The sequence below is a fragment of the Haplochromis burtoni genome, unplaced genomic scaffold, assembly GCF_018398535.1.
Source record: "Haplochromis burtoni strain Fernald_Lab_line unplaced genomic scaffold, NCSU_Asbu1 Contig_157, whole genome shotgun sequence".
Classification (NCBI taxonomy): domain Eukaryota; kingdom Metazoa; phylum Chordata; class Actinopteri; order Cichliformes; family Cichlidae; genus Haplochromis; species Haplochromis burtoni.
Window position 1 is genome coordinate 757,365 of NW_024582518.1, and position 20,743 is coordinate 778,107.

General features: G+C 40.6%; 2 protein-coding genes across 2 annotated transcripts in view; both read left to right on the forward strand.

The window, feature by feature from the left end:
* Positions 1-3,451, forward strand: part of LOC121815221 (collagen alpha-2(I) chain-like) — a 48,626-nt gene extending 45,175 nt beyond the window's left edge. The window contains exons 2-12 of the mRNA XM_042224992.1: positions 286-381; positions 586-630; positions 756-854; positions 981-1,034; positions 1,137-1,244; positions 1,346-1,399; positions 1,490-1,588; positions 2,033-2,086; positions 2,174-2,312; positions 2,591-2,781; positions 3,380-3,451. Coding sequence (XP_042080926.1) covers positions 286-381; positions 586-630; positions 756-854; positions 981-1,034; positions 1,137-1,244; positions 1,346-1,399; positions 1,490-1,588; positions 2,033-2,086; positions 2,174-2,312; positions 2,591-2,781; positions 3,380-3,451 — 1,011 coding nt within the window. The remainder of the gene's footprint in view (positions 1-285; positions 382-585; positions 631-755; positions 855-980; positions 1,035-1,136; positions 1,245-1,345; positions 1,400-1,489; positions 1,589-2,032; positions 2,087-2,173; positions 2,313-2,590; positions 2,782-3,379) is intronic.
* A 1,487-nt stretch (positions 3,452-4,938) lies between these two features.
* On the forward strand, positions 4,939-20,321 carry LOC102300121 (the record flags this gene model as incomplete). Its single annotated transcript, XM_042225027.1, is given in 16 exon segments — positions 4,939-4,982; positions 8,820-9,083; positions 9,200-9,454; positions 9,539-9,787; positions 9,924-10,181; positions 10,395-10,697; positions 10,798-11,067; positions 11,189-11,272; positions 11,419-11,481; positions 11,905-11,988; positions 13,007-13,077; positions 16,512-16,573; positions 17,401-17,456; positions 17,941-18,158; positions 18,842-19,107; positions 20,208-20,321. Coding segments are annotated over 16 exon segments (2,646 nt in total), but the record flags the coding sequence as incomplete, so codon positions are not given.
* Positions 20,322-20,743: the final 422 nt, after the last annotated feature.

A 20,743-nucleotide genomic window follows, 5' to 3' on the forward strand; every position in this document is an offset into this window, starting at 1 on the left:
TGCTTCCACATTTGTTTTCCTTTAAAAACTGTAAACCATCTTTTCTCCCCTTTTTCATTTAATTCCGTTCCGTTATTTTAACAAAAAGCCATGATAACTCTTATTAATTCATGTATACCTTATCACTCAATTAACTAATAAACTCTCTTCTTCTTCCTTCCATTCTCTTTCACAACAATCTATTTCATCTTTAATCGTTCGTCGGGTGACTGAACCAACGACTGAGTTAGCGCACAGACACAATCTGATACAATTGCCCACCAGTGATGGGTTTTCTGCTGACAGGGAGAGACCGGACCCGTAGCTACTGGCCCATCTGGACCTCAGGGATCTAGAGGCGAGCCCGGACCCAATGGTGCTGTTGGCCCCGTTGGTCCCTCTGTAAGTATACAAGGTTGTTTCCATCAAGGTCACTCTCCGGTCATGTGTAACACTGTTTCTGTTATTAGTCTTTTAGTTGACTCTGAGTCCTATAATTTAGTCATGATTTTAGGGAAGATTGGTGTCATGTTAACATGATCAGTTGAAAATGTGTTTTCTTTAAATAAAATGACTTGACTTTGTTTTCTTGGTCTTTCTCTCCAGGGTAACCCTGGTGCTAATGGCCTGAATGGAGCTAAGGGAGCTGCTGTAAGTATTTGACTTGAGACAAAAGTGCATACAAATTTCCAGAGTCGCACCAAGCTATCTTTATTTTGATATGGTTTGATATAATAGGATGCTATGCTGACCTGTTGACCATACCTGTTGTTTAGGGCACCCCTGGTGTTGCCGGAGCTCCTGGCTTCCCTGGACCAAGAGGAGGACCCGGACCACAGGGACCTCAGGGTGCTGCTGGACCTAGAGGCCTGGGTGTGAGTACATAAGAAACAAAATAGCCACCTGGAAACATTCTCTGTCCTTACCCCCCAGTACTGTCATAATTGTTCACAGATGATTGCTCTTCTGATTAACTGTGTCTGTTTATCTGTCTATTTTAGGGAGATCCTGGTGTTCAGGGTATAAAGGGAGATACTGGTCCCAAAGGAGAACCTGTAAGTTTATGTCCTTATAATAATTTAGAATTTGATCCAAATAAATCTGAAAACCTCTCTGTTGCACATTTAATGACCGTTTTGCTATGTTGTTTCCCTCAGGGTAACTCTGGACCTCAGGGAGCCCCCGGACCTCAGGGTGAGGAGGGCAAGAGAGGACCCACTGGTGAGCTCGGTGCTACTGGGCTTGCTGGTGCCCGTGGAGCTAGAGTGAGTCCCAGCCCGTCATCTTTAATAGTTTGAGCCATAAATGTACTACAGCCGGAGACATTTTACTGGGATCAGCCATTAATTCTATTTGTCTCCTGTAGGGTGCTCCTGGCAGCCGTGGCATGCCTGGTGGTGAGGGAAGAACTGGCCCTGTTGTAAGTATTCAATGATTAAAAAAACTCTTTTTTGCTTGAAATACAGGCAACATTAAGTCTCATAATTTGTCTCATCTGCCCTTTTCATAGGGTATGCCTGGTGCCCGTGGTGCTTCTGGTGCTGCTGGACCTCGTGGACCCCCTGGAGATGCTGGCCGTGCTGGTGAGCCTGGCCCAGCTGGTCTCAGGGTGAGCTTTTTACTAAATCCTGTTCTTGGATGGTTATAATTCACAGTTTCAGTAAGTTACAGAGACACCTCAAAGTGCAAGTGCATATTTGGCAGTTGTAGTTTTAAAAAAAATATGGAGCTAATATGGAGATGGAAAAAACTCTGAATTTCTAAAGTGAAAGTCTTCATTTCAAGTCTTAATTTTGTAAGAAATTATTAAGTGTTAGATTTACATGAAAACCCTGGATATTCACTGAGAATTTACTTACAAACGTCCATGATTAAAAGAAAAGAAAAACACAGGGCTTCACCTTACAAGATTATAAAAACCTCATAATGTGTAGACTCAGAGTATCATGCCTGCCTGCCTAATCAAGTTGTAGTTGCAAAGTCTGAACTTTCTATGCAAATTTCCATAAGAAAACTTTAATGGAAAATTCATGGCAGCTATTATTTTCCACAGGGTCTCCCAGGAAGCCCTGGAAGCTCCGGACCCCCAGGAAAGGAGGGACCTTCTGTAAGTAAACCTCATGAGTCATTCGGATTGTGTTGACGGGTATGGTGTGAAACATGTGCTAAGTAAATAGAATTTTCCGGCTTGCAGGTATGGTCGCTCCAGGCCGGCTGGACACAGGCGGGCCGCAGGGGCCCTCGCAGGCAAGGACTGAGCTGGTCCGGAAACATGGTGTTGTCCCTGGCCAAAGGCCTCTGGAAGCGTGGTCTCGCAAGATTTAAACATGAACGTATAGCCTCTGCTGTGGTTCAAGTTGAACTAAATCGTACTAGTAACTATTACTTAAGTCTGCTGGGTGTGAGAGGGGCTGTGGCAAGCTGGAGAAGGGGAGCCCTACTTGGCGCCCACCGGACTGTGAGAGTAGTCACAAATAAATGAAACTGGTGAATAGTTGGGGAGGGCCAGGAGTAAAAGCTCACTCTCCGTCTGTGGCTGAGGGACCCCTGTGGACCGTGAGGGCAACAGGAGCCACTGGGCTACGGACTGCGGACTGTTGCGTAGGTGCAGGCGATGGGAGTCTGGGACTTAAGACGAGTGCCAAGCTCCGTGCTGGCTCGCGGCTGCTGCTAGTATGGTCGGTCTCTGCGGATCAGGAGGACTGGGAGAAGAGGCAGGGAGCCTGTGTGCTGGGCTCCAGTGTGGACCTAATGTGTCTGCGAAGATTAGAAAAGTGGCGGTGGCCAGGTGTGACAGCCAGGGTAGTCCAATTTGGGCTAAAGCGTGTAGTAACAGTGGCAGCGTGAGGTAGATCAGGCGGGAGTATTGTCTAGGGTAGCGATGACCCGTGCTGTATTGCGTGGGAGGGGCGCAGCCGCGTAGGACAGGGATAGAGAAGGTGGAAACTGAATTGCTTCAGCTAGTCAAAGCATTGAACACGTCTCCGAACAAAATGCGCTGTGTGTTAGCGTAGCCCAGGTTGAGCTCTTTCAGGACCTCGGGAGGTGGAGGGTCCTGGCAAGGGGACATCACCTAGTCGCACACTCTATAGTAGACATAGGTCGTGCCAAACAGAGTGTCTCAGCAAGGAGGAGGTGTAACTGAGGAGCCAAGCTGGGAAGTGTGCATATGTGTCCATGATGCATGCAGGCCACTTAATTCAATCGCTAAGAAGGCCGCCGATTTAAGTATTGACTAGTGGCATGTTGAATACCCGCGAAAATGCGCTGACAGTGAGCTCTCGAGAACAAACGTGTATGCGTGCATTCAATAGAGATAAGACATATGTGCTTGGTGCTGGCTAGCTGGCGTACACTTGTCTGGTTTTTGGTTAACCGTGTGGGTTGTTGGGCAACGTAGGCAGCTACTGGCCGGCTGGGACTCAATGGTGTGAAGCCGTTGTTGACCTGCGGACCTCCGGGATCGCTGTGAGGGGTAACAGGGACATATGTGATCTGACAGAGATAAAGTGGAGTGGGAGGGCGGGTGCCTGGAACCGATGTGTTTACATGTGCAGTTGCCGTCTGGCTGTGCACGGAACTTGGTTCGTCCAGCTAGAATCCGTGCATACTCTTGATCCAGCAATGCCCAGCACGTGCGGACTGGATGCTAATCACGGTGTGGCGGGACTCGGGGAATACCTTGGTAGTGTGTGATATGGCGAGGTCGTAAAATGATAATGAGAGTAGTGGAAATAGGACACAGATTCTGTCAAACTATGTGAGTGCGGGCAACGATAACAGTGACCCCAGCGGGTTGCTGCGCACCTCATGTGGCTGGCTGATGAGCTTGTGCCTGAGGCAGCGGCGTGTTGCACTGCAGCAGGCGGCCGGGTTCTGGCTTGCGGCCCCGTGAGTGCTTTGGGGAAGTGTCTGTTGCCGCCCGATCCAAGGAAAGAAGGAAGTGGCTGTAAAATTATTCCACACAATGACTTACCAACGCATTGTGGTGTGTATTGCGAATGTGGAGTGTGAGATAGTTGTGTTCGCGGGGTGGGGAGAGGATACTCCCTCTATCTATAAGGTAGCATGTTGGGACATCAGAAAACCACACAATCTTTAATCTCGGCGCATAAGACCGGGTCTTGATATTTAGATAGGGCCTCTGAAGTGCTAAGAAACTACTCCAGAGTCACTTTGTTAGCATAGTTCTCCCAAGGGGTTTACTAGTACACTTTTGTTCTCACCACACCGTCAAGCTTTCCGTTTTTCGGCACCCGGGTGGGGCCCCTGGTTATCCTTTCTGCGAGGTCGTACACAGCGTTGCACTTGCTTCTCCCAAAGTAATGCCGGGAGTTTCCTCCCTTGCGCCTGACCTGGCAGTTGGATCCAGAAACCCTACGGTGAGACTTCGAAGCCCACTATCATATTAACAGATTAATTTGTCTAGTGTTGTCGACACAGCATGTGATAATTTTACAATAGTTGCATTAACAACTTATAATTCCCTTGTAATTGCAACTCCTTACAAACACATGGAGTGTATAATTTGAATGTTCATAATGAGATAAAAATAATATAGGAAATATTTCAATGGTGTGTATTGGTGTTGTGTCTTGAATAATGGTACAGAGTGTGTCACCTTTTTGAATGGGGTGGAAATAGTTTATTCGTGTGCCAACATGGTCCATCCACAACCCTTTCTTTAATCCGAATGTAGTTCCAGTGGTTCTCTTTTTTCATTTACTCAGCCTGAATATATGCCTGTAAATAATCTTGAAGTACAAGTCTATTGCATCAGAGCACCATTATTTTAACAACTTTTTATGGTTTTTAAGGATATGTACTCAAAACTGTTGACCGGTTGGGGGAAGATATAAATAGCCATATGTTGTCTCTCATCTCCACTGATTTAAAATCGTAAAGTGTTGATTCTGGGATAGGCTCCAGCGCCCCCCGCGACCCTGAAAAGGAGAAGCGGAAGCGAATGGATGGATGGATGGAATGATAGGAGCCAAAAAACTGTGAGTAATAATCTGGAAATATAGCTGTGTAATAAAGTGGTAATAGTAGTGTGACAAGGCAGAAACAAGAGTCCCTATATATAATAATAAGAAGAAGTAATTGATTCATCTATCCCATGTGGTTATGGTTTGTAATGCTGACAAAAATCCACCTGATGGCACTCTGGATGTAAATGGTTGGTTTGTTTTCTGCTCTAACAACCAGAAAGTCAGAAACCAAAAGAAAAATTTTAGTTGCAAAGTTTTGGATTAAACTTTGGTTCCTAGCAATAGTAATAATAGTAATAATTTTGACATATGATAGTGTTAGAGGGCTTAGTGAACAGAAGTATTTAACTTGACAGAAAAAAAAGAACTTAAATGTTTAAAATTTCTTCAGAAAGTTCTCAACCAAATGGTTAAGTTTTCACTTTATTTTGCTAATTCAAACATTAACGTAAATGTTATTAAAATTAATTATTTGCCATAGAATCAATCTACTGGACCCATTTCCTTATCCATTGCTGTTAATTAATCACATTAAGTGTTAGCACAGCAAGAATATGCTGAAAAAATTTCCTCAATAAATTCCTTAATAAATACTCATTTATTTATAAATTTTTAACTTTCTGAGTCAACATTAGTAAATATTTAAAATTAAAAAGTAAACCTGGAAATCATAATTATCAATTATGATAATAAAATAATAATAATAATTCCCTTTTAATTAAATGGCACTAGCTTGTAAATGAATATTGCAAATTGTCAAAATTATAATTAAATGTTTCACAATTACTAGACGGACACTAAACAATTCTATGGCTCAAGACCATGTGCTCCTGTGACTGATTCATGAGCAATGTTCCCTCTAAGCTGCGCACGTGCGCAGTCGTGCACTACTGGCACGGTCTCCGCGCACAGAAAATCTGCATTGCGAACAAAAAAAAAATCGAATCTCAATTGAAATCAAAGTAAATACGTTTACAATTCATTCTGTCTTGCAGTGTGAGTCAGTAAGTGACTGGTGACTGGCTGCTCCAGCCAATAATGCGATTCACATTCGTATATACGCAGCTAATCAACGTCGTTGACAGGCTATGACAGCGTCCTTATGTGCCAACACCAGTGTTTTAGCGAGCAAAGTGGCGTGGCTGATGTGGAGTTAAACCATGTTAGTGACAACGTGTACAACTACTGGAGATGTGAGCAGGACAGATGGAACAATTGACGGAAAAAGTGTGGACTTTATACCAGTTTTTAAATTGTGTTGATAGGCCACGTAAAACCAGAGTTATGATAAAAATCTCTGCAATGTTTGGTTTTCTTCCTGAATACTATCTTTGTTTATATTTACTGAAGAAACGGTAAAAACACGTTTTATAAGGAAAGCGCTCAAAAGCGCTCTCCGCCTGTGAGCAAAAACAAATCCAAAAAAACCCAGCCTTTCCTGTTGGTGGAAAAATGTACCATGTCCACCAGTAAAAAATAATATGGCAACATGGCATTTAGTTGTTTAGGAAGGGGGAAGTTTTAGGAGTTTAGCGCAAATCTTGTGTAGTTAGTGTGTAGTGTAGTCAATAGTTTCGTTGTGTGTGTCAGAGCAATGAGGCTACTGCTGAATGTTACAGGAGTGATACATCTCCTGTTGTCAGGCCTGCAGGTACCAGGCTGTTGTTCTCCTTTATCTCATAGTGGACAGAAATTATTTTGATGCAGAACAGCTGATTGTTCTGTAAATAGTTTGAAATGTTTATTTAAAAAAAAGAGCCTTGGCTGCATTTTTAGGTAAACAGCTGCAGAAAACGTTGTTGTTTGCAAAACTCGGTTTTTTGATGAAGTAACTATATAATTAATTGCCCAACATTGGTCATTATATCCTGTATTTTGCAGACAGAGTTACAGGACTACCTCCCAGACCACAGACTCATACTTATAATACAAATCAGAGCTTTATAAAAGAAAAGAAAGTTGTATTTTCAAAATTAGAGTTCAAGTTATTTTTACTTCCAAAAGTGTTAACATACTACACAGGTCATGAACAAGATTTTTTTTTAATTTTCATTGTAAGTGGGCTAAAACAGTTATTTAAAAGTAGTCTAACATAAATGTAAATGCTGTAATTTGATTATTTTAATAAACCATGTTACTTGCATGGATTCGATGCTGGCGTGACCACAGTGCACATGTCTAATGTTGCTTACAGTGGTCCAAGGGACCACTGAGGGAATTTGTGTGTTTGCTCAGACATTGTTCATGAGCGGTGTCTTCTGATACCATACACATACAAGCACAGTGTTTCTGAGTTCATGGCTTCATAGAAAAGCGCAAGGGCTGGGGCTCTCCGCCTATAGTTCAGTTTCAGTTTATATTGCCAACAAACAAGATAAGTGGGGCTTTAAATTGTTCTGTCGAGCAAGTTAATTTGGTATCATCCACGACTTGCAGCTATATCAAGGGGAATCCATGATCTTTAATGTTACCTTCAGTGAAGAGAAAAAGATGCTCCCACCCTCCCTGATTTCTTTTGTCACAACTTCTTCACAAGTTTCAGCTTGGTCCAGATCTTGCACTAGCATTTAATCAGAGGGACAAATATGAGTATTTTTGTTCTGAATCACTTTTTAAATGCAATATTTTGTTATTCAATACACAATTTTCCTTTGAAGGAATGAAAACCAGCAAAGTTCAGTCACATACTACTAGAAATAAACTATATCCAGTGACTTGAATAACATTTTATACGTAAACTATTAAGAGACATCTCAACCATTTGGTAGAGATCAATATTTAAAAAACTATAGAGTCTATTGAAAAAAGTATAAGTGATTGTGGTTATTCCTCACCCAAGTCAATGAGAAATGCAAACATAAACTCCATTTCATTTTTCTTGGTGGGGTAGTTAAAAGGATAAGTAAGTAAGTAAAATTTATTTATATAGCACATTTCACATAAAAATCACAAAGTGCTTCACAATAAAATCAGACATACAAGATGCTATCCATGTTCTTCCGCTTGTCCATTTCAGGGTTGTGGGGGTTTCAACACCACCGACCTGTTGCGCCTTCATCACTGATTGACCTCTAGACATCCAAAGATCCAGCCTCCTGCAGCAAGTAGCACCAAGCTGCCTGCTTGCATACTGAAAAATTACGGGCTGTCATATTGAAAAAAATGCCTATTATTAGAAATAAATCACTACAAAATGTATTGGGGATGGATAGTTGGGATATTAGTATACCATATAGTATATATAGTATACCATACCTCCGACCCCCTCACCTAATCTGTTGAAAACTGGACTGCAGAATTTTTGGAAGAATATGCATGAAAAAAAAAAATCCCCTCTCGCTCCTGCAGGACAATCTTTATCCTTCAAGCTCAGGTCGTCTACCAAAGGTCTGAGAGCTCCTGTGCTCCTGCGCAGTATCTTTGCTGTTCCTAGGACTGCCCTCTTCGGATGTTGATCCTGGGATCTGCTGGAGCCACTCGCTTAGTTTGGGGGTCACTGACTGGGTGCTCCAATTACCACTGGGACCACCGTTAGCTTCACCCTCACATGGTCATTTTCGACCATCCTAGGGGGTGTCTCCCATTTTGACCTCAGGACTTCCACTCCATACTCAGCACAGATGTTTATATAGATAGATGGATAGATGGATGGATGGTTATAGCAGAATTTTGATATGATAGTACTGTAAATTAACTGGTTATTACTTTTGTAATTGCACAGCAATAATCTAGAAATTACCAAATTATTACATTAAAAGTTCTGTTTTCAATATCATATTAGTACATAATATGGTTTTTAACAATGTAGCTCATCCTGTATTTTCTCATTTCATCTCCACTGTGTTTCAGCTGTGATCCAGACTTCTTCCAGAGAGTGTGTACATCCATTTCTGTAAGATCCAGAGAGGAAGCCCAGCAGCTGGAGTCTCTGCTGCAGCTCCTGGGCTTCCAGCTGCTGTTAACAGGAGAGTTACACAGGAAAAGCTGCTGGTCTGTGGGGAGAGTTCTCAGACTGTGTGGCTCTAAAGTGGATCTCATCCTCACACCCAGCAAGATGTCTGCCAGAGGAGCCGCTCTCCTCTTTAGACACACAACACAACTACACAGTCTGAGGCAGGAAGTGAAATCATGACTCTCTTGTTCTTCTAACACCATTTATCTGCTGTCCACTTTGAATCTTTGGTTCTTGGTGTTCATCATTTCTGCTCTTTTGTCTCTTTGATCTTCAGGCTTTCCATCGACATGTCCTTGCTCATGTTTCAGTGGGTAAGAAGAGGCAGAGTGGTCTGTCCACTGGCTGTGGAAGAGCTTTCTCTTGTGCCTAAGAAAGCTCGACCATCACAGAGAGTGATGTTGAGGGCTGTCAGTAGTTTGGCTTCCCTGCTGAGATACTGGACAGTCGGACAGTTAGACCTGACTGAGACCTGCATCCCTGCTCAGGGTCTGATTACACTGCTGCTCCATGATGGTCCTCTAACAGTCAAGTAAATGTCTTTCCTGAACATCACAGGCCAAATAAAATGTACAGTTTTACTTTAAAGCTAATTTTATATTTATGATCTCTGCAGACTGAGTGAAGAGAGCTTCCAGCAGCTTCTGTGTCTCCTCCATGAAATCCAGGACAAGGACTTGACGTTGTCCTTCTTCAGTAAGGTTGGTGGAGACCTGACCTCCTGCTGTCTGAACTGGGAGCTTCTTCACTATCTGCTGCAGCAGGCGTCAGCTCAGACCATCACTGTGAACCTGAGGAAGAACCTCTTCTTACAGGAGGAAACCACACGTCTGCTTCCCTTTCTGGACAGGATTGTGTTTAAAAGGTGCTGAATGTAGTTTGATCTTTTACCAAACACAGTTTCTGCTGTTTAATCAGGAGGATTTGAAATGCTGTCTCATCTTTAACCAGAAGTTTATGGAGCCTTTAAACAAAGTTGGAAATAAACTGTTTGTTTTCAGGCCCAGTCCCAGCTTTGTGATGAGCTCCATCAGAGAGCTCTACAGAGCTCATGACAGTCACGCTGTACCCAGTTTACTGAGGTCACTTGGTCATGTGATCAACCTGAGCAGCAGAGAGCTGGACTCAGTGGACTGTGCTGCTCTGATCTTCATCCTCAAACACGGAGACAGAGTCAAACTGAACCTCCTGTGGACCTCCATACCAGCAGAGGGAGCAGAGTCCATCCTCTTCATGCTGGACAACGTTTCTCATCTCAGGTCAGATATTTGTGGTAAATGTCATGTAATATGAACACATAGGTTAATCTTCCTACAAAAGGTCAACATTTTGGCTTTGTACTAATTACCTGCTGATCAGATTGTCCAACAGTAAACTGAAAGAGAAATAAACAAGCCCAATTACACCGATTAAAATCATCTACAACACACTCTTTAACATTCGGTACTTCTGCATTTGTTTTTTCCTTGCAGTGTTGACAGGAATCAGCTGCTCAGGTTCATCCACTGCTGTGCTGCCTGTGACGTCCAGCAGGAGGCAGCGTCAGGCCTGCTGAGGACTCTGCAGCACAGCTTGGATCTGTCCTGCTCCTCCTGTGTGGAGCTACCAGAGGAGGATCAGCCTGAGCCTCTGAGTCTGACTGCTGATGACTGCAGGGCCGTCTCCACCATCCTGACACACAGCAGCCAGGACACACAGCTCGACCTGCGAGACTGTGAGGTGGAGGACAGCGTGCTGGACCTGCTGTTTCCTGTCCTCCACAGGGTCCGCCTCAGGTGGGAAAGACCACAGAAGAGTCTAAACCAGAGAGAAGCTCGTTCACACTGGTGTTGATGCATCCTGACAGTTTCTCTTTGCTCTGTTTGTCCTGTTTAGAGTCAGTAAAACTGTCCTCCTGCAGCTGCTGTCTCTGGTTCCTGTGAACAGTGAGAGGGACACAGTGAGGCGGGCGGTGTCCCTGTGTAGAGCCCTGGGTGGAGAGCTGGATCTCAGTCACAGCACGCTGGATCAGAGGGTCTGTGGGTCTTTGGTCCAGATGCTGGACTCGTGTGAAGGGCTGACAGAGCTGGACCTCAGTCACTGTCAGCTCACTGACCAGCTGCTGCTCCCTCTCATCACACATCTGCACAAAGTCCAAGTCCTGGAGTGAGTGTCACACACTGATCCTTCTCTGGGAGGCACCAATAACCATCAGCCTGTTCACACACACTACAATAATATGATGTGCAGCGATGACTTAGAGCCACTTGTTGTGTTTGTGTTACAGTCTGAGTCACAATCAGATCACTGATGCTTCGACTGATGTGTTACTGCAGCTGCTCTCCATCAACCCCTCCATCGACTGTGTGCGGTGAGCCAACATGAATCAGTCCCCATCAGTGAAGGAGTTTCTCCTCAGACTCTCAGAGGAATCATTCACAGTCTGAGCTCACATGGATTCATGTTGTTCTGAGTGAATGAGTGACGTCTGCTCTCTCTGCTTTGGTCTCTTTCTAGACTCTACAGCAACAACATCGTGCACAGAGCAGCCTTCAAGGAACACAAGCAGTTTGAGATATGGTGAAGCACTTGTCATCATTAGGGAGGAATTCTTTAACAGTCCTCTGATAATCATTAGATGAAAATATTGGCTCGAAAGCATCAATACTGTGATCATATTAGTCAGTAGTGTAAGATAGTAAAATCAGGTTAAAGAGGTTTGATAACAATTAGATATTTTTCTTTAATATCATAATTAAGAATGTGGTTTATATAAAAGCAAAGCTCATATAGTTTTTTATTCTTTTTTTTCTGAAGTGTGCAAGTCTCACTGACACTGCTGCTCCCTCTCATCACACATCTGCACAAAGTCCAAGTCCTGGAGTGAGTGTCACACACTGATCCTTCTCTGGGAGGCACCAATAACCATCAGCCTGTTCACACACACTACAATAATATGATGTGCAGCGATACTTAGAGCCACTTGTTGTGTTTGTGTTACAGTCTGAGTCACAATCAGATCACTGATGCTTCGACTGATGTGTTACTGCAGCTGCTCTCCATCAACCCCTCCATCGACTGTGTGCGGTGAGCCAACATGAATCAGTCCCCATCAGTGAAGGAGTTTCTCCTCAGACTCTCAGAGGAATCATTCACAGAACGTAGAATGCCCAAAATAATAATAACAACAACATATTTGCTTTACCTTGAGACAAGCTTTCAAGCACTTAAGTCAGAGTTTTTATTCTGAGTTGATCAAAGACCTACAGCAGCAGAAACAACAGTCAAAGAGTACAGGGGTACTGAGGAAAAAGTAGAAAAACAAAAGATGCACTTCAGAAACTCTAACAAAACAAACAAAAAAACTTTAAGTCTGTTATGTAAGTCACTTCTAACTTCATTTGCTTCACAATAGTTATGACAGATTCCTAATTAGCTTACTAATCAATGAAGGCAGAGGGAAGTACACAGCTACAGAATCCAAACGTCAGACAAACGTCAACAGGAATCCAAACGTCTGGCCAGCTTCAGAAAACAAACAGGCATTTAGCTGTTTTCGAGGACAAGCATTTATAGCAGAAACCTGAGATTTTTTAAAAAAATATATGCTTTTCAAAATACCTTTTAAAAGCTCCTGTTCAGGTTCTGTGGCATAACTATCTGACTCACTTTGCTCTGTACTAATGTTAGATTGCTGTAGTCACACAATAATTATTTAACTGCAGTAATGTCTTAAAGTCATAAAGACCTGGATGAACTCAAATTGCCTGCTTCTAAATTCAGATTAAACTGATTTTATTAAAAATCTTAGAAACGTTGTATCGAACCAGATACTTTCTCTGGATGGCATTTTCTCTGCCTTCAGTAACACTGTGAGGAATCTTGAAGTAGTTTTTGATCAGCATATGTCCTTCAGTGCACATAATAAAGACATATGCACGACTACTTTCTTCCATAATATCTCTAAAATCCTGTCTCAGAGTTATGGTAGGACAGGATACTCTTCACTGGGTCCCTGTTAAATCCAGAATCAGTCTCCTCACATACAAGGTGATGCCATCTAATGTATGCACATTTAAAGTCTGCTTTTCTTGTGTTGTTGTAGATCAGAGGAGGAGCAAACAAAGGAACTTGAAGTGGAGATGCTGGAAATCCAGGCGGCAGCTTCATCAATAGGTACGACTTTAGTAGTTTCTCTCAAAAGATAAGTAAGGAACAAACACGAGTATCTGAGTCTTACAAATGTCAGTTCTTCACACAAGTGCTGCTGATTGGCTGAGGAAGAGTAAAGTAGTCCTGGTGAACCCACAAGAGGCAGACTTGGGCGGGTGTTCACATACAAACTGTGTCTCATCATTGTACATACGCACAGTAATGACACACCATCATTGAGAGTCTGGATAATTCAAAGGTAGCAATTTTAAAGTGGAAGTAAGTAGAAAAAAATATTTTTCTCTTAAAAAGAGATCAAAGACAAGGTTTAAAACATCTATTGTGTTTTACTGTATTATTTATTGCAAATAGAAAAAAAAAAGCTCTACTACAATTACAAAATTTATCTGATTGGTGTTTTATTTCATATTATCACAGGGTAACATTTGAATAGTTTAGATTAGTGTACAGTGTTTCCTGTTAGTCCCCTCTATTAAGTGCCCATTTATTTCAACTACATATTCAAATTATAACAAACAGTTGAATACGTATTTTAGTATGTTCAAGTATATTTAGTAATTTATATATTAGTATTTCAGTAAGTTCCATCAAGTTATTTTACATATTTACTTTTTTTTTTAAAGTAACGCAATAGTTACTTTTCCTGGTAATTAGTTACTTTTAGAATATTGTAACTCAGTAACTAACTCTGTTATTTTTTTTGAAGAAGTAACTATTAACTATATTGAATTACATTTTCAAAGTAAATTGCCCAGCACTGGTCTTTACCTTACAACATAAAGCACTTTGACATGACTTTTGTCATGATTTGCGCTATACTGAATTGTGAAAAATGTAACAACATCAACAAAAATATCCCAAGAGAGAGATTACTTGATCTGCTCCTGTAAATGTGTGACCTTAGAGCCAAAAAAGTCTTTTACAACTTTTAAAACAACCCCTTCAGCCTTTACTCAAATTTGCTAGTGAACAGGCCCTTAATGTTAGTCATCAATAACACCATATTCATGTGATTAACCTCTAAATAAAACATAACATTAAACCATCAAAATGTTTGTTTTAAATTCTACTCGGATGAAATTTTAAAAGCTGCAGCTCTCATATTTTAATCAGTTGAAGCTTATGTCGCTGTGCATTTATGTCAAGATGGCAACATTGTCCAGCAAGTTTGAAGTAACCAATTATTAAGATTGAATTATGTTATGAAAAGGTCCCATACCTCAGAACTGAGTTTGGCAGTGTTCATCCTGACTTTTTGTATCTATTTATTACATTTTTTATTTTGTTTAGTCTTATAGCCAATAAATGGGAATATTAGAATCTTTGTAAACATAGCCACTGTAAGGAAGCAGATACACAAAGGAAAATAACTACTAAAATACTGCACTATACAAAAATCTTCAGCCACCTTTCATTCTGCTTCCATGACCACTTTGTCATGGCTGTGTGCTGTGCAGGTAGGCAGGATTGGACCCAAAAGCAGGGCTCATGGAGGCAGAGGTGAACTTAAGATACTCAGTTTATTACAGGAAAATAAGAAGAACAGAAAACTAACTAAACTGGGAAAACAAATAAACTAACAGGCAGGCAAACGGAACACAGTGAAAATGAGGGTGAGCAGACATTAACGACGCAACAGAGGGCAAAGGAAAACACAGGGCTTATATACACAGGGAGTAATCAGGGAATGGGAAACAGGAGGGAGACACAGCTGGGAGAGATCAGGGCTAACAAGACAGGGGGGAAGTAAAACTGAACACACTGACATCAGACATGAACCTTCAAAGTAAAACAAGAAACAATTTACAAAAACACAGATTGACACTGAACTAAATCTAGAATAATAATCAAAATAGCACAACTAAAGAACCAGAACATAAATCATAATACAGAAATCTACCAAAATATAAGAAACTGCAAAAGCCGGGTCAAAATGACCCAGAACCGTAACACACTTTCACAATAATATTTTATTTGTTTTTTTTTAAGCCAGTTAAGACTGACCAATGAATTATTTAAGCTAAAAAACAACAACAACAAATAAACCAGTGTTTTGTCAACACATACTAGACAAATTTGTGTAATAAAAAGTTTTAAATTGTTTCTTTAGGCAATTTCTTCTAATAGCTTGTTGCAAAATCACATATTTTCCCCCCCATTTTTTTAGTTGAATCTATTAACATTTTCAAAGATAACACAGTTTGGCAGGCATAAAAATAGTATTTTTGTACCAACATGGGGATTCTCAGCTATTCCCAGAAAACTTAGCATATTTCATCATTCCTAAAAATAAATAAATACATTTTTATTTATTTTTTTATTTATTGTTATGTTCTTAAGAAATAGGAGGGAATCCAAGAAAGACCTGACACAGGACCTAAGAGAGGTGTCTGGACCATCAGCTGATCATTCTACTGGTTACAAAAGTCTCATCAAAAATGGTCTCAGTGGAAGGATCGGGGTAAAGAAGCCATTCTTAAGGAAGGGAAATGGAGTTACACTAGAATTTTTGTTTCAAATCATTGTCAGTATGTTTGGAGAAGGTCATGAGAGATGACAACACTGAGTGTCTACAGCTATCTGTAAAACAGTGGAATCTCTGTCATGGTTTGATGCAGTAATTCAGCCAGTGGCGAAGATCTTTTCAAACTTGATGGAATTGTAAACACAGAAAGTGTGTGAGAACATTGTGTTTTCCATTGTGATCCCAGTGGAACACTATCAGCCATACACTGACCTCTCCCGAATCTGGACCCTCAACATTATTGAAGCAGTGTGGGATCATCTTAACAGAAAATGAAACAAAAGGCAGAAACATCAAAAGAAGAATTTTGAATGTCCTTCAAGAAGCCTGGAGAACTATTCCTGAAGACTACTTAAAGAAATGGCAAGAAAGCTGCCTAGGAAAGCTCAGACTGTGCTGAAGAATAAAACTGGTCATACCAAATATCGACTTTGGAAATAATTAAAATTGCAAAAGAGTAAATAAAAATAAAAAAGCTAAATAAATCACTACACCTTTTTCTCACATTTCCTAGCAAAATATAAATAAATTAGGTTTGGAATGAGACTTTTCCTCAGTACTGTAAGTAGTAGCCCACTCGGTCTATATTGAACACAAAAAACGTTGGCTGTAGCTGTAGAGTCTAACTGAAAAGTGAGTCTATCCACATAGCAGACAATATTAGAGAATACAAATATTCAACTAAATTGTTTGTAGCTAACATGCTTCAGCATTGGACAGCTACCAGCTAACTTAACCAAATCGATAAATGGGGAAACAGCAGCAGGTATTTCCACAGGTGGAATCCAGAAGTTTCTGAGAGAAAAATGATGGCAGGAAACCTTGAGCTGCTGAAGTCAGACTGACTCAGGTCTTATGAAGAGAGCTAGAGTATTGTTTATATTGCCAACAGCTCTTTGTCTTCTCCCATCAGATGACTCTGAGGTCAAACCGGGTCCAACTACACCAGACATAAATCCCAAAGATGTGAAGAAGGTGAGAAAAGAAACTATTTATATTTCAGAATAATCTGAAGATTCTAAGATTGGTAGATCCTAACAAACTCTTTGAATGCCTGTTGTGAATTTATAAGATGAAACTAACAAACTTCACTACACTACACATGAATAATTATCATATTGCATCAAGCTTTAGCTTTATACCCTTTCTGTGGGATCCTGATTAGTAAATTTACTGTCAGGTTCTATAGCCCATGCTCACAGGTGTACACACGGGCGATCACACCCACAAACTACACCCTTTTTGGCTCCTACCTCAAAGCACACTGTGTTCTGTTGATCTTATGTGCTGCACAATAATGTTTAATATTTAGTATTTACTGTCATATTCCCATATATCATTGTGATGTTGTTTATTCTATTACTCTTGTTCTCTTCTGCTTGTTTTCTTTTTTCTTTCTCAGCAGGTGATCCAGGTGATCGATATATGCATTTTTTTTCTTCTGCCCGTTCTGTTGGTTTTTGGTTTTTGCCCTTCTCCCCCGTCCCTCTTCTCAGCTGTTTCTCTTTCCCCAGTCAAGTCTGTCCCGTATTCAGCAAGTGAAAATAAAACAAACAATAAAAGGTGAATCAAATGGACCATTACGGCAAGGCTGGGATGGTCAATTTGGTAAAGTAAATCCGTTGGGCATCTTTCTTTGCCTTTAGACAACAATTCTGATGGCAAAAGAGCCAAACGGGACAGGCAAAAAAAAAGAGGTTCTATAGCCCGGTATTCTCACACTGTACATACAATTTATCTGTAAAGCATGCTTAAGTTAAGTTTTCACCATTTATTAACAAATGTTTCTGTCTAAATTCCAGCTTCCATCCAGCTTCATACCTGAAGTAAAAAATGAATGTGCACAAATCTCCTACAGGTAACAACATCATAAATCCACAGCTGTAACAGCTTTCATGTCACATTCTCAGTAAATTTTCTATAAAATTTCTGTTGTTCTCATGTCTCACAATTAGAACAACACAGATTATGCAGAACTCTGGGAGCATTTTAGCATTAAATTTTGGATAATACTTTTAATGCACACTACAGGAAAATCTTTAGCTGTGTTTTTCATCTCATTGAAGACAAAATTAGGGAAATGTAGAAAAATAAAACAAGCTTTCCTTTGAACCACCAACAGAAACTACTATAATTTCTGTTTCACTCTTTCATCATTAGTGGAGGTGCTACAGGAGTAAATGCTCCTGGAGTTACCTGCATTAACTTTGATATATGTTTTACTTTTGTCTGTGTGCTCCCTTTTTGGTCAGTGATCGTGAGGCGGAGTCTGATAGGAACAAATTTTTACATTTTAGGGTTTAAAAGTTCAGGTCATACAACCTTTATGTTATATCCTGCAGGTTCAAGTGTCCTGGTTCAGGTTTGTTCCACTGTATTCTGACTGGACTGGTGTTTGATATGACTCGAGAGGCAGAGCTCCTGTACAAAATCATCCAGTGGGATGAGAGCGTCCTCCAACCAGCTGGAAAGATGGCTGCAGGGCCACTGTTCGACATCAAATGTTGTGAGGATGCTGTCCGTCAGCTACACTTCCCACACTGTGTAAAAACACAGGAAGGTGAGCAGATTATTTTTGACAGTAATGCCCACAATAATCACCCACTCACCCCAGAGACTTGTTGTATGTCTGCCTTTGTGATGTTGACTGGCTCTTGCTCTGGGTGGTTGCTGCAGTCTGCTCTTAGGTCCACCAGCCACTTGGCAGTGGTGTTGTGTGACACCTCTTTCTCCCAAATGTTCTCCTAATATTGCTCAGTTCCAGTTGTGTTGTGTTGTTATTCTCTTGAAGCTGAGAGTACATGCTGGATAGATCTTTGGAGAGCAGGCTGTTTATTTTCATGCTCTCTGCTTCCCTGATATATTTCTTCAGCCTTGATAATTCATATTGATTGACTTTTACATGTACTCAACTATGTGTGTGTGTGTCGCTATATGTGTATATGAATGGGCACAAATATACATACAGATTCTCACTATGAGTCACACGTGAACATAGTCGTGCACATGAGCTCACTCACTGAAAATGGAGAAAGTGAAAGTGCACGGTCATATTGAAGTGATTGATGATGATCTTAGTAATATGAATTCATTCCAGACAGCATGTTGAAAAGAAAGGAACAGAGAAGAGATAAGAGAGTCAGAAAAGGGATAAAAAGGCTGTTTGTAAGAGTGGGTAGTTAAAATGAGTGGATCAGTGGGTGTTCAGATAAATACATGTCTGTTGACTCTGTGTTTTCACAGCTCTGCTCTCTGATGGCCTCCTGTCTGTTGCCCACTTCACTGATGATGCAATGAGCTTCATCAAACCACTAAAGATCACAGATACTCATGTGATTGTCGATAACCCCCACCTCTCTGCCTTTGGCCTTGTCCTGGATTTCCTGATGGGCATTTGGAACAAGCAAGTTAAGGGGCAAGTTTTATTGTTCCTCAGTCCACCAAACCATGCAAAACAGACTCAAAACATCAATGTGCTTCTTCTGCCAAGAAACATCCCCATGACTGAGGTAAAAATTCATTATTCTTACAGCTTCATCTTTTTCATTGTGTCAATAGAATCCAGTTTAGTGCATAGTTGTGTAGCTTTATATTCACTTGGAGTTGTAGCTACCAACAATGAATGTGAACATTGATTAAAAATGGATGTGGCAGGTGGAACCACAATGTGTTCCAGTGTAGATGTGCAGTGGGAGAAATGAATCACTTACAAATAAGTCCCATTATAATTTCTGGTACTAATAATTGATTTTCTTTGTGGACAGGCTGTGAAAAGCTGACTTGTGCTGTTGCTGTTGTAGCATTTCCTTCTTTGTGGAGCACATGGTGTTTAGACATTATGGCTGCCCACCAACCCACAGCCAGTTTAAAGTGTTACTAAAAAACATCTTCATCTTAAACTGATCACTTCTATCAAAATCCTTGTAAAAGCAAGTGTATTACATAGCAGCCATATTTAAAAGACAATTGGCTCCTTACTTTGGTAGTTACTTTAAAGCTTTATGTAAATAAACTTTAATTCAATGTTTTGGAAATTAAAAGAAACACTTGTATGAAACCAGTAGTTGCACCTGATTAAGGCTAGCTGACTTGTAAGGTTTTAAAAACTTTCTCCAGTAATCTAAACTTCTATCCACCATCTTTACCAAAATTCTCCAACTGTCACAATGTGTGATGGCAGATGGCGTGGAGGTTGTGTTGTTCGGACCCAAATGCAGACAAATGAGTCACAACTGAACTTTAACTACATTCATCTCTCTCTCTAATATCTCTGCTGCTACCCAGAACATAACCAAGCAGTGATTATAAGCATCCATTACTGTATACTGCACAACAATACCAAACTCCTAAATATAAACTCCTGTTTATATTACCCTTAGCTATTCAGTAACCATTTTAGCTGTCAGTCATGCATTTTTTTTCTGGAAAAACAAAAATTAATTAGAAAAATAGTTTAATGATAACAAATCAAAGTTTCAATTAAAATGCCAAATGTTTGCTGGTTCAAGTGTATCCCTTCTTAAAATTTGTAGATTTTATTTGGTGTCATTGTGTAAATAGTTTCATGCAGGGATAAAACTTTATATAAAATGTTCTGATGACTCTTAAGGTAAGCAAGCATCATCAACCTTCCCACTTCATCCTGGTGCCTTCTGCGTGTAACCTCATCAAAAATACGACCTACACCGTTCACTGTCTCGTGGCCAATAAAATCCAACCCAAAGTAAGTACTCTGAAGAAAAGTTGTCCAGTACTTTAATGAAATGGAGGCATCAAGCTGTGTGTAAAATAATACCAGCAATATCAAAAATAATCACCCTGTGTCTGAAATGCAGATATTCTCTACATTTAACATTTAATTTGACTTTTTGAATCAAGATGTTGTACGTTTTATGTTCATGTAGGTAGCATGTAAGGATTTATTGGCAGAAATATCAGTGTCTACAATGGAGGAAACTATAAACAGAATCTGGGCCTTAGGTGTACAAAACTATGCCATCCACATGAATTGAGACATGAGATGATAAGAGGAATGGGGTTACAATCACTTAATGAGACTGCCATAGTTAAAGATACTGATTAGGGCTGGGCGATATGACCCAAAATTCATATCTCGATATTTTTTAGCTGGATGGCGATATAAGA